The sequence below is a fragment of the Sinocyclocheilus grahami genome, unplaced genomic scaffold, assembly GCF_001515645.1.
Source record: "Sinocyclocheilus grahami isolate Dianchi unplaced genomic scaffold, SAMN03320097.WGS_v1.1 scaffold1384.1, whole genome shotgun sequence".
Taxonomy (NCBI): domain Eukaryota; kingdom Metazoa; phylum Chordata; class Actinopteri; order Cypriniformes; family Cyprinidae; genus Sinocyclocheilus; species Sinocyclocheilus grahami.
Window position 1 is genome coordinate 141,553 of NW_015506563.1, and position 14,114 is coordinate 155,666.

Here is a 14,114-nt window from a genome sequence, read left to right on the forward strand (position 1 = left end):
TTTGATTAGTAATATGCATTGCTAAGAACTTCATTTGAACAACTTTAAAGATGATTTTCTCAATATTTAGATTTTTTTGCACCCTCAGATTCCAGATTTTCAAATATTGTCCGATCCTAACAAACCATACATCAATGGAAAGCTTATTTATTCAGCTTTTGATGATGTATAAACCTCAATTTCGAAAAATTGACCCTTATGACTGGTTTTGTGCTCCAGGGTCACAAATCAGTCTGTTTAAGGCTACTCAGGGTTATTACAGTTAACTAAAACTAAAACCATAAAAAAATAATAATAATTTGTTACTTGAAATAAAATAAATGTTATCAGAAAGGCAGCATTTACACAAATTAACTAAAACCAAAATTATTCAAACTAAAGGTAAATGGAAAATATATCAGTATAAACTAATTCAAACTATTAAACAGAACTAGTATCTCAGTGATACTAAAATAAAACTGATCTCAATAGACATGATGTGAGAGTACCAGAAACGCTCTCCTCAACCATCATGATGAGTTTGATTGTTATCATGGTGCAGTTCATGACCAGGAAACAGGGGCATGAAAATTGCATAGTTTATTATTCTACTTATTGTTTATTTTAAAAACCATATAACCATGGAAATGATGACCATGGTTTTTACTTGTTGTGACCACCTCTAACTAGTTAGTTAAACTCTGGATTATATGCAAGAACTATAGTACATTTCATTAGGGCAAAGGACCATTTAACAGAATAGCTTTAGTAGCTTCTTTCTCTTTAAGAGATTCACAATGTTATGACGACAGGCCTAAACCCATCCAAAATCACTTTTTAAGTCTGTCATTGAAAACAAAAGCTTTCCCAAATGATTTGACAAAACTTGTTGGGTGAACCTCACAAAACCTGTCAAGAATCTTGTCCAGGTCATATTTCACCCTAAACTCAAAAGAACGATGTGAGAAATGATCTTTCTCTTACAGAAAATTAATCATGGTGATTTGTTGTACTGAATTGGATAAAGAAACACACAATTGATTTAAATAAAATAATATGACACTGACACTCAATACACTAATGACAATCTAATGAGAATCGTTCATTTTCTTTTAACTTTGAGGCAAAGTATCCCTCAGATGTTTTCTACTGGCATTCATTCCTGTTGGAAAAACCCCACACTTCATTTGCCATGTAAATCAGTATAGCTCATGAACGTATAGACGTGACTGTATTTCTGTGTCTGAGTGAAGAACCTCCAGTTATGGATCTTCTTCTTCATCTTCCCTGGAGCTGCAGGGATCCTGACAGTCTAAGAGATGTGAGACGGTTCATCAGAGTGACGTTTAGAGGTCAGCACATTAGTTTCCAAAGCTCATTCCTGCTGTCATCACGCCACTGTGAAGCCAGACACAACAAACACAGCAGCGTTTGATAGACGAGTCCATGATAAATGAAGACATCAGAGACGATGAAAAGGAAAGGTTTAATGCATTTAAAAGTCTAGTTTCAAAAACATGAGCCAAGGTCTTAGAAATGGACTCTTTGTGTTCATGCTGGTTTCATACGTTTCTGAATTACTTGTGTGTAGCATTTTCAATTTCACTGTTGATTTAATGACTCAGTGAAGTGGTGTATAGCCATCAAGTAAAAAGTAATAAAATATCTTCCTTGCACCTTGTTCCTGATCTCAGTCATTATTTCAAATAGCTTTTCAAGGTGAAAAGTTTTGTTTTTAAATAAATATCATGATTAAAAAATTATTTAGACTTTTTTTACTTCAAGCACCACACAGTATATCAAAACTGAAATCATATCACAACTGTATTCAAGTCATTGTCTGTCAAATAAAATTTTAAAGATTCAGATACCAAATATCAGAGAACTTGCAGTGTCTGAATGTGCCATTGCTGCACTGTAAAGGTAATTTTACCTCATGCAGAGGAGGCACAGTCTGCTCGACATATTGAGATGAAAAATAAGAGAAAAACTATTTGAATTCAATAGAATTCCCAGTTGTTCATTTCATGACTTCAGGATGTGTATGTTTTATACTGTCAAGTCTAAGTCAAGACCAAGTCCTTAAAGGAATGGTTCTGAAATAGTGCTGAAAATGTGCTCACTCTCAGGCCATGTAAGATGTAGATGGGTTTATTTCTTCATCAGATTTGGAAAAATGTAGCATTACATCACTTGCTGGATGAGAGTCCAAACAGCTGATAAAAACATCACAATAATTCACAAGTAATCCACATCACTCCAGTCCATCAGTTCACATCTGGAGAAGACAAAAGCTGTGTCCATCAAGATGCTTTTAACTTAAAACCGTTGCTTCCGGCTAAAATACGAGTCCATAATCCATAAAAATGCTTCCTCCAGTGAAAAAGTCCATTTGCTGGTGTCTCTCACATCAAAATCCACACACATATTTGTTTAGAGCTGTTTTGGCTTGTAAACTGTGCTTATTCTGTGCAAATTTCTCTCCTGATTCAGGCGAGAGGATCTCTTCATATCTTTATGAAATGTTTTGCATATAATTGTCATAGTTGTAATTCCTTATATATTTCTTTAATCAGAGACATGTGAAAATGAATAACAGCCAGTGAAATGCTCCGGTTACTAAACGTAACCTCAGTTCCCCGAGATAACGGGAATGAGCATTGCGTGAATCTCAGTTGGGGAAACTCCATTTTCCTCCGAATGCTTAAGCCCGATTTGTTAATGTTTATAATGTTTGTATTTGTAGCTGTATAGTACGGCAGAGCACGCCCACAACAAGGACCCTAAAGAATCATGGACTAACCAGTGATGCTCAGACAAGATAGTCCAGACTATTACCAGGGGTGTAAGACACTCAAGCTCACTCAAGTTATAAAACCTAGCAAAGGTAGATGGTGAAGACCAGCTGGATGCCACACAAATATCCAGTATGGAGACTATACTGGACCAAGCCCAGGAGGAGGCCATCCCCCTAGTGGAGTGGGCCCTCACTCCAATGGGGCACTCAAAACCCACTGAAGCATAGGCCAGGGCTATAGCATCAACTGTCCAGTGGAATGATCTCTGCTTCGGAACTTAGTCCAGACCATTACCAGGGGTGTAAGACACTCAAGCTCACTCAAGTTATAAAACCTAGCAAAGGTAGATGGTGAAGACCAGCTGGATGCCACACAAATATCCAGTATGGAGACTATACTGGACCAAGCCCAGGAGGAGGCCATCCTCCTAGTGGAGTGGGCCCTCACTCCAATGGGGCACTCAAAACCCACTGAAGCATAGGCCAGGGCTATAGCATCAACTGTCCAGTGGAATGATCTCTGCTTCGGAACTGGCAGCCCTTTAGAATGGCCTCCAAAGCATACAAAGAGCAGCTCTGACAGGGCCCGGACCAGGCAAAGCAAGTTAGCACCCTGCTCATCTCAGGTCAGAATGGCATGAGAGTGAGGCGGATTCAGTCTCCTGGCTTCCCTCAGGAACTTAATGACTGAGTTGAGACGAGGGTGTGATCATCAGGCCCAGCATCCTCTGGAAAACTTCGAGGGTAAGAAAAGCCCCAACTTTGAAAGATGCTGTATAATCGTTACCTTGATCTCACAAAAGCATTGGTTATAAATCTGTTTTTTAGACAGGGAACCACTAACTAGGTTTTATGTTTAAGGCACAACAGACAATTCAATGAAGCAAGCTAGTACCCTATGTTGCAAGCATTAGTAAAATAAAAATAAAAAACAGCTAAAATAAATGTTTCTCATTATTTGCATCTCTTTATCTTTTAAACACATAAACAAACAAAAGTGCACATCAATGATAACCAGCAGCAACGAAACCAAAATCTTATCTGTTCTTATGTGTCCATGAAGATGGTGATGATTAAGATGACAACTCCAAACACTGTTGCAATCAATGTCTGTGAAAGTCAAAATCCCAGAACATGATCCAAAAGTTTCCTCATGCAAAGTGTTCTCCTTCGTGTAGACATAAATTCAAGTAAACTGGCAAGTCTTTTGTGGCATAATCCATTTTGAGGATCCCCGGCAGTTGAAATCACAACCTGTAGCCTCTAATCACACCATTGTCATATTTGTGACATGGGTCAAACAGGCATATAAGAACATACCACAAAGAATGTGAAGTACTTCTACAATATAAGTGAAATAAACCACATTAGAAAAGTAACCATACATAATTAAACCAAAAACATTAACTGATACTGAAAAAGAGACAATGCTTAAGACTGAGCATAAAACTTCCTCAATCAGGACAGTGTTTGGAACCATAAGCCATGCTTGCTTGCTTCCATTTCAAAAGCTGATTTCTTCTTCTACTTACACCTATTTTATACCTCAGTAAATCTCCATAGTAAAATTACAACATAAAAACAGGTTTGTGATATGCTAAAAAAAAATTGTGACTGCTAGCTGCTGAATTCTCAGTGAGTGTTCCGGCTTGACCCAAGGATGCATCTGGGTCGTGTCGATAACTGCCCGATTCAGGAACCTGAGTTCGAGGATGTGCCTAAGCCCACCAACTTTCTTTGGGATGAGGAATTAACAGCTGTAAAAGCCTGACTCGCTGTTCTCTGACGGGACGGTTTCCACTGCAGTTTGGAGTGGAGAATGTGAGTGTCGCTGTCCTGAACCAAAGTTTGAACGACACCCTTGAAGCGAGGGAGGTCTGCGAGCAAATTGAAGTGAGTGACCTCATTTTATAGTCTGCAGAACCCAGCTTCCCAAGCTTGAAGCCAGGCGGCAAGGGGTCTGAGTCTTTTGGATGGCAGGTCGCTGCACGGGGGTAGGGAACTGACAACCATGTTGTTGCGAAGTGGAGAAGTGATCTTTATTGCCAGTGGGTTTGCTTGAGTGTGTGCAAAGTGAGGCCCAGCGTTGGCAATGTGAACAAAGCATCCAACGGCCAGAGCTGATTGGAGAACTGGAAGGCTAGCACAAGATTTTTTTGAGGGAGGCCTGGCCTCGGTGGGACTTAGCCCTCTCCTCTTATTTCCTGACAGATCAGGATGGCTTCTGCAGCTCAGGGTCTAATGTCACTTTGGGGCAGGGGCCCTGGTGCTTGGGAACAGGGTAGCATTTGGTAGACTGAGGGCACCGTTGGAGCTCAGGCTCTGGTTTGGACTGAGGCTGAGTGGGCAACAGAGCCTTCTGGCATCTTGAAACTCCTGCCGTGCTGGAGTGCTTGGGCAGGAAGTGGCACATGGCTTGTGACAACTTCTGTGTTGCAGTGAAGCATTCCGCAAAGCTGTCTACAGCAGGGCCAAACACCCCGGTGGAGGAGACTGGGGAGTCGGGGAAGGCAGCCTTGTTTGTGTCCTTAATCTCCATGAGTTTTAACCAGTGGGCTGGCCATTGACCTACTGATCACCTGGGCAGTCGTCTTTGTAGTGCTCAGGGCCAGGTTAGTGGCTTGGACATATGAACAGCTTTGGCATTCGATCCAACAACCAATGGCGGACAGAGGTGTGCAGCAATGCCCTCTTTAAGAGGAGGGAGCACCTTGTAGTCCTTTTGTTCGGCACCATCAATGGAGCTGAGGGTGGTTGAAGAAGAAGTGTGAACGTGGACAGCAGGGGCTGTGCCATGACTTGGTGAGCTCATCGTGAACTTCTGGAAAGAATGGTGCCAGTCTCTGGCGGGGGGGGCTCGCTGATGGCGCCCTGGCAGGAACCATTCATTCAGGTGGCTGCGGGTGGGCTCTTCCAGGGTCGACCACTGCAAGCAGAGCTCTTCAACAGCCTTTGTGAGCATGCAGTTAAGTCAGCTATCCTCACTGGGCCGTACACCACCAAATTCTCTGGCCGGAAGGAATCCAGGGTCCTCCACGGACCATGCCGCTCGTTCCAGACGAGGGGTGCTGATCATTACGAGAGAAGAGCACCGGGGAATCATCTCGCTGCAGGGAGAGTGTGGCATGTGGGCCTTGCACTGACGTGAGCTCACTCAAGCTTGTCTGCTCAGCCCTCTGACTCCACCGTTTCTTCCTCCGAGGCTCTTCAATGTAGAAAGTGATCTGCGAACGTAGCAAGGTGAGACTCATGCTCTCGCAATGAGAGCAATCCATCTCCATGAGTGCTGCCTCAGCGACGTACTCACTGTGTTTGTCCGAGGCGTGTAGGGTTGCCCTGCATGTGCCACCCTTGTGGCATGACATTTCCCAACAAACCTCGCTAAAATTTACTTAGTTAGAAGCGGATATTTGACCTTTTTCGTCACCAGATGGAGAGAGCGTTGTCCTCTGCTGGGGCTCTTCTACAGCGAGTAGCAGGCTTCTTCGTTCTTCTGTGAGGAGATAATCTTCGGCACTTAGTGGTGACTTATATAGGCAGTCGGCCCCACCTGTTTTGGCAAGATGAAATGCCGTTGGTTTGTGCAGCTGCACAAAACGTTAACAAATCAGGCTTCAGTATTCAGAGGAAAGCTGGGTTTACCCAAGTGTTTCAAGCAATGGGATAGACCATTTCGAAAGGGAACTTACTGAGTGCACATTCAAATAATTAAACCTGTAATAAAGCTTATTCTTTTACAAGAATTTGCAGCTGCAGCATTTCCTCGTATCTGTAATCATCTCACCTCATGAGTTACATCCCTGGGCTTCACTTAGAGATGAGTGCTCAGGCCCGTGTGTCACGACAGCCACTTTAGAAATATCCCAACAACTGCAAATAATGAGGCGGCCTACGCAAACACAGCGCTCACGCAAAAGGTCGATGAACGATACTTGGGAAGAACGCCAGTGATGATTGTGTTATTGTGAGGCTTGAACCTCTTCTGAAGGATTTCAGAGCCTCCTCTGACCTCTAGGGACCGGCCGAGCTGTCAATCAAAGCTGTGCAATTACAGGCTACTGTTGTGTGATTGCTCATTCATGTCTTTATCATTAGTGTGATTGCACCGGATAAAGAGAAGACACAAAACCTTTGGAAAGACATTCAGTCTTCTGAAAACACTTGTGTGTGTGTGAGAGAGAGTGAGCATGTCTCTGGGAGAGAGAAGTAACAGCAGCTCACCTGCACACGCACCATTAAGTCTGGGTGAGTTTGTTTAAATTTGAGTTTTTAATGCTTTAGTGCAGCTGACTTTTGCTAATGACAGCTTTTCACAGAGCTCAGTATTTGTGAATAATGATAGTTGTCCAGATCAGCAAAGGGATATAATGCAAAAATGCATAAAACCTAATTGATAAAGGTTGGCTAACTGCACTTGATCCCTCACATAATGTGCTATTGGCCACTGATATATTGGCTAACATTGTTATTATTTCATATCAGCTGACTTGATGGATACTGGAAATTGACATTCTTTCTGATGCATGCGACATGTAAGTAAAGACAAAAAACAATGTTCAGTAGCATGAATTCAGTTTGCTAATCTATTCTACTTGTTAACTATTCTATCTGTTGCAGAATTTGACAAGTAACCAAGAAATGTAACTATTGTAATTCAGTTGTTGAGATTATAATGACTTAACTGTAGTTTTTACAAAAGTTTTGTTCAGGAAGATGGAGCACAATTGGTGGTACTTGTTCTGTGATTATATGTCGATGATTATATGAAGAGATGATTGAGGAAGCAATTCAGTCATATAGTTTGTTACATCTGTCGTAATAAATATCTGAGACAGGCAGTTGTGATGGAGACAAATTAAATATAACAATAACAAAAAAAGTATTGTTTATGTAGTACTTACAATTGTTCACTCAAAAAAAAAATTGTGTTAATTGTTCAGTTTACTTAGAGTTAAAGTGGCGTGATTTTTGAATATTTAGTTTCATTGTCATGTACACTCAGTTTCGCTCAACCCATATAAATCTGTAAAACGGAGGGGATCTTAAAGGAATAGTTCACTTATAAATTAAAATTAGCTGAAAATGTCCTCACCCTATCGCCATCTAAGACCCCAGGTCTCCCTGGAAGAAGAGATTGTGAAGTCTCAATGGGATTTTCCTGGCTAAATAAAGGATAAAAAAAGATGTAGATAAATTTCTGTTTTCATCAGACTTGGAAAAATGTAGCATTCCATCACTTGCTCAGCAATGGATGCTCTGCAGTGAATGGGTGCCGTCAGAATAAAAGTCCAAACAGCTGAAGTAATCCACATGATTCCAGTCCATCAATTAACATCGTTTGAAACCAAAAACGGTGTTTGTAACAAACAAAACCATCAAGACGCTTTTAAACGGTTGCTTCTGGCTAAAATACGAGTCCATAATCCATAATAAAAGCTTTCTCCAGTGAAAAAGTTGTCTTTTCTGAATCAGGATAGAAATCTGCACAGATCAAGCACCGTTTACAAGCCAAAACAGTACAACACAGTTCTGACCAAATAAGTAGGTTGAAGCAAAGATTTGACATTTCACTTCACAAGAACTATGAAGAACTATGTTAATCAACTCTGTTGCGTTAACCAAAACTGGGTGGTGGATTTTCATTTCCCAGCTTTGCAAAGGGCTGGCTCACGATTGTAAATGCTGAAATGAAGTGTTATTTTACATGATTTTGAGTTAAAGGAAAGGCCTGCTACTGTTTAATGTTCATTTATGTTTGACATTTGTGACCCTGGACCACAAAACCAGTCATAAGGGTCAATTTTTTGAAATTGAGATTTATACAATCTGAAAGCTGAATAAATAGGATAGGACAAAATCTGGCTGAGATACAATTATTTGAAAATCTGGAATCTGAGGGTGCAAAAAAATCTAAATATTGAGAAAATCATCTTTAAAGTTGTCCAACTGAAGTTCTTAGCAATGCATATTACTAATCAAACATTAAGTTTTGATATATTTACAGTAGGACATTCACATTTACAAAATATCTTCATGGAACATGATCTTTACTTAATATCCTAATGATTTTTGGCATAAAAGAGAAATGTATAATTGTGACCCATACAATGTATTGTTGGCTATTGCTACAAATATACCCCAGCGACTTAACACTGCTTTTGTGCTGCAGGGACACATTTAATAGAGTTTCTGCTATGCTGAAGTTTTTGTGGTCATCATTGCTCTGAAGAGTAGAAACTAGAGTGTATGTCGCTTCATTCAGTGAGTAATAGCTGTGCTAATACCCGTGACCAGTAATGGCTTACTTCTTCATTAAATTCACATGTTAGGAAGGTTATATTTAGCATGTGCTGTGCTCAAAACTGAAGGAGATAAGATTAATTGGCTCCACTCTTTGGTTTAAATATGAATTAAATTATACAGATGTGTTGTAATCATGCATGTGTTTGTTTGTGTGTATCTTTGCGATGGTTCTGTGCTCTACAGCCTGTGAATCCATTTCTTTTTCTTCTAAATAACTGCATTAATATAAATGCATTCTCCACTGCTGACTTTGCCCTTGAGACACAAAACCTGCATTAAATTCACTTCATTCTGTTCCTGTTTGTACCTGCGGGGCAGCCGGTCAGAGCCGCTGTGACTGGAGAAAAGCAAATCCAAGCAGAGGCATAAATTCATTTGTCTTCAGCAGGACATGGACCAGACACACCTGGAAAATGCCATAATCAATATCTCTCTCACAAAATCACTTCATCACAGGTCACAATCACTAAAGACATCACTTAGATCAGAGCTGGAACACTTCATTTTTCTCCCTGGACAATAATGAATATGTAAAACAATAATGTTTTTTCTGGTTAAATAAAAAAAAATGTAGTTACATCCCTGCATTATTGTACTTGTAAAGTGCTATAATTAACATCTATAGTGAAATAATATTTACTTTATTCTTAATATCAATAATTTTATTAATATTAGTCAATATAATTACTATGAACATACTGCTATTGAGCTTTCTGTAAATAAATTCTGATATGACATTAGATCAGTGATTTTTATATGAAAACAGCTGCTCTGTAAAACCCAGACACAGCACACATTAATTAATAAAACTGAATATTTATAAACATTTTAAAGGGGTCATATGATGCGATTTCAAGTTTTCCTTTCTCTTTGGAGTGTTACAAGCTCTTGGTGCATAAAGAAGATCTGTAAAGTTGCAAAGACTAAAGCCTCAAATCCAAAGAGATATTCTTTATAAAAGTTAAGAGTCAGCCACGCCCCCCTAAAACGGCTCGTTCTAACACGCCCCCACATGTCTACCTCACTATGTGGGAAGATTTGCATAACGCCGCCCAAATGTTCACGCAAAGAAAGAAGGCGTAACTTTTATTCTCGGTGTAGTATTGTTGTTGCCGTCGCCATGTCGTGAAGGCGCTGTGTGTTTTGTTGTGAAAGCGAAATTACTTTTGTTTGTTCTTCCAAAAGAGGACACGACTAGAAATCAGTGGTTAAGTTGTATTCACAACACTGTTCCAGAACACTTCAACCCAAATATTCAGATGTGTGCAGTGCATTTTATGGAGGTCTGTTTCCTGATCCTGGGAGAGTAAACCACTGATGATTCAAACGCGAGTTTTGGGCAGTGTAGAGTAGCGCTTGTTGTTTGTCATTTCTCCGATCACAAATGATGGGATTAAAGGAAATGTCCTAAAATGGTTTAGCACTTATCTGTCAAACATAAATTTCTCAGTCTGTCTTGGAGATTTTTCTTCTGCTGCAGCTCCCCACAATTTTTGGTGTCCCACAGGGATCTATCCTGTCACCTGTATTATTTTCTCTATATATGCGTCCACCATTTTTAGGAAACATGGTGTTTCGTTCATTGATTTGTAGATGACACTCAAATATATCTGCCATTGAAACTGTATGATTCAAATGCCTTACAGACTTTTTTGGCTTGCTTAACTGATTTGACTTAACTGACTTCGGATGTCTTAAATTAAATTAATCCAAAACAGAGATTGTTGTGTTTAATCCCCCCGATGGGTATGATATCCAAAATCTTAATCTGGAACAGTTGTCTTACTTTTATAAACCAGAAAAAAAGCTTTTACCAGCTAAGGCTCTTGGCAAAAGTCAAGCGCTGGCTCTCTTTCAAAAATGTTAACTAGACTAAAATAAAGAGAGGATCAGGATTTTTCTGTTGTTTCCCCTAAACTGTGAAACAGTCTTCCTCTGTGTATTATTAAAACGGTTCAAGCACTTTCAGACTTTAAATCTAAACTAAAAACTAATTTGTTTTCCCTGGCTTTTAATGTATCATAAAGATTAATACAATCTCCCATGTTGTGTTTTGCTTTGAATGTTGTTAAATTTCTGTTACTGTAAAGCACTTTGGTCAACTTTTAGTTGATTTGAATTGTGCTCTAGAAATAAACTTCACATTGCCATTGCCAGAGATTTTCAACTTTAAATTATTACAATGTCAGAACTATAAGTAAACAAACAATGGGTACTCTTTCTCCATGTCATCTGCACTTAGATATCATGATTATTTGTTAGCAAAAGTCCACCAGATGATGCAAAACACACCATTTTGAAAGTGAAAGTGATGTGACATGTGGCCAAGTATGATTACCCATACTAGGAATTAGTGCTCTGCATTTAACCCATCCTAAGTGCACACACACAGCAGTGAACACACACACACTGTGAACACACACCCGGAGCAGTGGGCAGCCATTTATGCTGCGGCGCCCGGGGAGCAGTTGGGGGTTCGGTGCCTTGCTCAAGGGCACGCCATTCGTGGTATTGAAGGTGGAAGAGAGCAATGTACATGCACTCCCCCCACCTACAATTCCTGCGGGACCTGAGACTCGAACTCGCAACCTTTGGGTTACGAGTCCGACTCTCTAACTTCTGCATTTGTGCATTCCTTCCCACAGACAGTTGGATTGGCAGAGGGGCGGCACTAAAATTCAAAGTGTATTAAATTGTATTAAAGTTTTTGGAAAAAGTGAACGTCAAGCCCTTTTTCTGTTTTCTCTAGTAATGCAGCACCGATTTCAAAACGTTTTCACGTTTCTACTGCATAGACAGGCAAGCCCAATTTGCCAGCTGTGAATTACTCCTTTATTAGATGCCACTGTGTCTACATGTTCTGGAAATTTTAATTAACTAATTTGACATAAATACCATGTTAATTGTGTGTTTGACAGGCTGTCATTGATCCAGTGCAGAAGTCTTTGGGGCTTTAGTCCTGGACAGAGGGATCCTCCTGACTGAGGGAGAGACCGGCCACAGGATAGAGATGGAGCGTTACATGGGAGAAAGCGCCGGCGCTCCAGCCAATGCAACCAACACCACCGCCACACCAGGAGCGGCCTTCCACGTTGAGCTGATGACGGAACGGTTGGCCGTGGTGGCTCTGCTGGCGCTCGTGACGCTGCTAACGGCCGTGGTGAACAGCGCTGTCATCGCGGCCATCTGCACCACCAAGAAGCTCCACCTCCCTGCAAACTACCTCATCTGCTCTCTGGCCGTCACTGACTTCCTGGTGGCCGTGCTGGTCATGCCCATCAGCATCCTCTACATCACTACCGAGACGTGGTCACTGGGGCAGTTTGTGTGCGAGGCATGGCTGAGCGTCGACATAACCTGCTGCACCTGCTCTATCCTGCACCTGTGCGTGATCGCACTCGACCGCTACTGGGCCATCACTAAAGCCATCGAGTACGCCCGCAAGAGGACGGCTCGACGCGCCGGCGTCATGGTGGCCACCGTCTGGGTGATTTCCATCTTCATCTCCATACCGCCTCTGTTCTGGAGGCAGCGCGGGGATGGGACAGGCCCGCAGCAGTGCATCATCGAGCACGACCATGTGGGCTACACCATCTACTCCACATTCGGTGCTTTCTACATCCCCATGACTCTCATACTCATCCTTTACTCCCGGATTTACAGTGCTGCCAAGACGCTCTACCAGAAGCGTGGCTCTTCACGCCACCTCAGCAGCCGCAGCACAGACAGCACCAACTCGATGAACCACTGCCGGGTCACGCACGCCTTCTGCATCTCGGACGTGTCCAACTCTGACCACACCGTGGAGTTCGACCGCAACCATGCCACCGTCCGTGTGACTCCACTTGATATGGAGACGCCAGAGCTGGACGAGAGGAACCAGATCTGTACGTCTCGGGAGAGGAAGGCAGCTCGGATTTTGGGGCTCATCCTGGGAGCCTTTATCCTGTGCTGGCTCCCGTTCTTCCTGAAAGAGCTGCTGGTGGGCCTGAATGTGCTGAACCCCTCGCCTCACCTGTCAGATGCCCTCACCTGGCTGGGCTACGTCAACTCGCTCATTAACCCGCTACTGTATACAAGCTTCAACGAGGACTTTAAGCAGGCTTTCAAGAGACTGATCAGGCGTAAGGAGCACACATAGACACATCTGTACATGGGCAGCTGCTTCATTGGGATCAAGACATTCCAAACTACATTTGAGTTTTGTCCTCTGGGAAGAGCTGATCACATTGTTTTAATAAAATGAAAATCCAATGTCTGTTTTTCTACAGCACATCATCATCTGATTATTGAGCAATGACATGAACTGGCTTGACAAGCGAACCAATGTATTTCCTGTTCAAACAAGGGATTTGGGTGGGACACACCCAAAGGGCTCGTCTTGTGCTTTTTTATGTAACCAATAGGATTCAGGTCATTTTCATAGAGTGGTGGAGACATCCCCATGCTAGGGAACATCTGATTGGTGAAAATCAGTTGTTACAACCCTGATAGATTCTAGGGATAAAGGGGCTTAACGTTTAGAATGGACAATAAAAGAGAAATATATATTCAGGTTGCGTGCTGTGCAAAGGACCAAAAAGCCTGTCTACAAGCAACAGACAGGTGAATTTATTGGGTGCTAAGGCATGTAACAAATCAGCTCATGGGAAATATGAATAATTAACCATAACTAGTTATAATTAATTATGAATATTTTAGATCCGCTGTAGATATTTAGCTGACCACTCAGGGTCAACTGTCTTGTCAATTCTAAGAACGTTAATTTCCTGGTTAAGGGAAATAACTTTCTTACTGTACAATTCTACAAAAGCTTGTAGCATAAATCTGCGTGATTAAGTGACTCCAGTTATAAGCAAACAATGAACCACGTCAAGTGTGATACAAGTAAGGTTTTATTAACTACATAAACACTTAAACTAGTCTAACAGACTACATAAACACATAAAGTGGTCTAACATCCTACATAAACACATAAACTGGTCTAACATACACACACACACACACACACATACAGTTGGTATAGGAAAGGGTT

General features: G+C 41.5%; 1 protein-coding gene across 1 annotated transcript; it reads left to right on the forward strand.

The window, feature by feature from the left end:
• The first annotated feature begins 10,821 nt into the window (after positions 1–10,821).
• On the forward strand, positions 10,822–13,220 carry LOC107569822 (5-hydroxytryptamine receptor 1E). The gene is made up of 2 exons (XM_016255979.1): positions 10,822–10,825; positions 12,019–13,220. The coding sequence occupies exons 1-2, from the start codon at positions 10,822–10,824 to the stop codon at positions 13,218–13,220; spliced, it is 1,206 nt and encodes a 401-aa protein (XP_016111465.1).
• Positions 13,221–14,114: the final 894 nt, after the last annotated feature.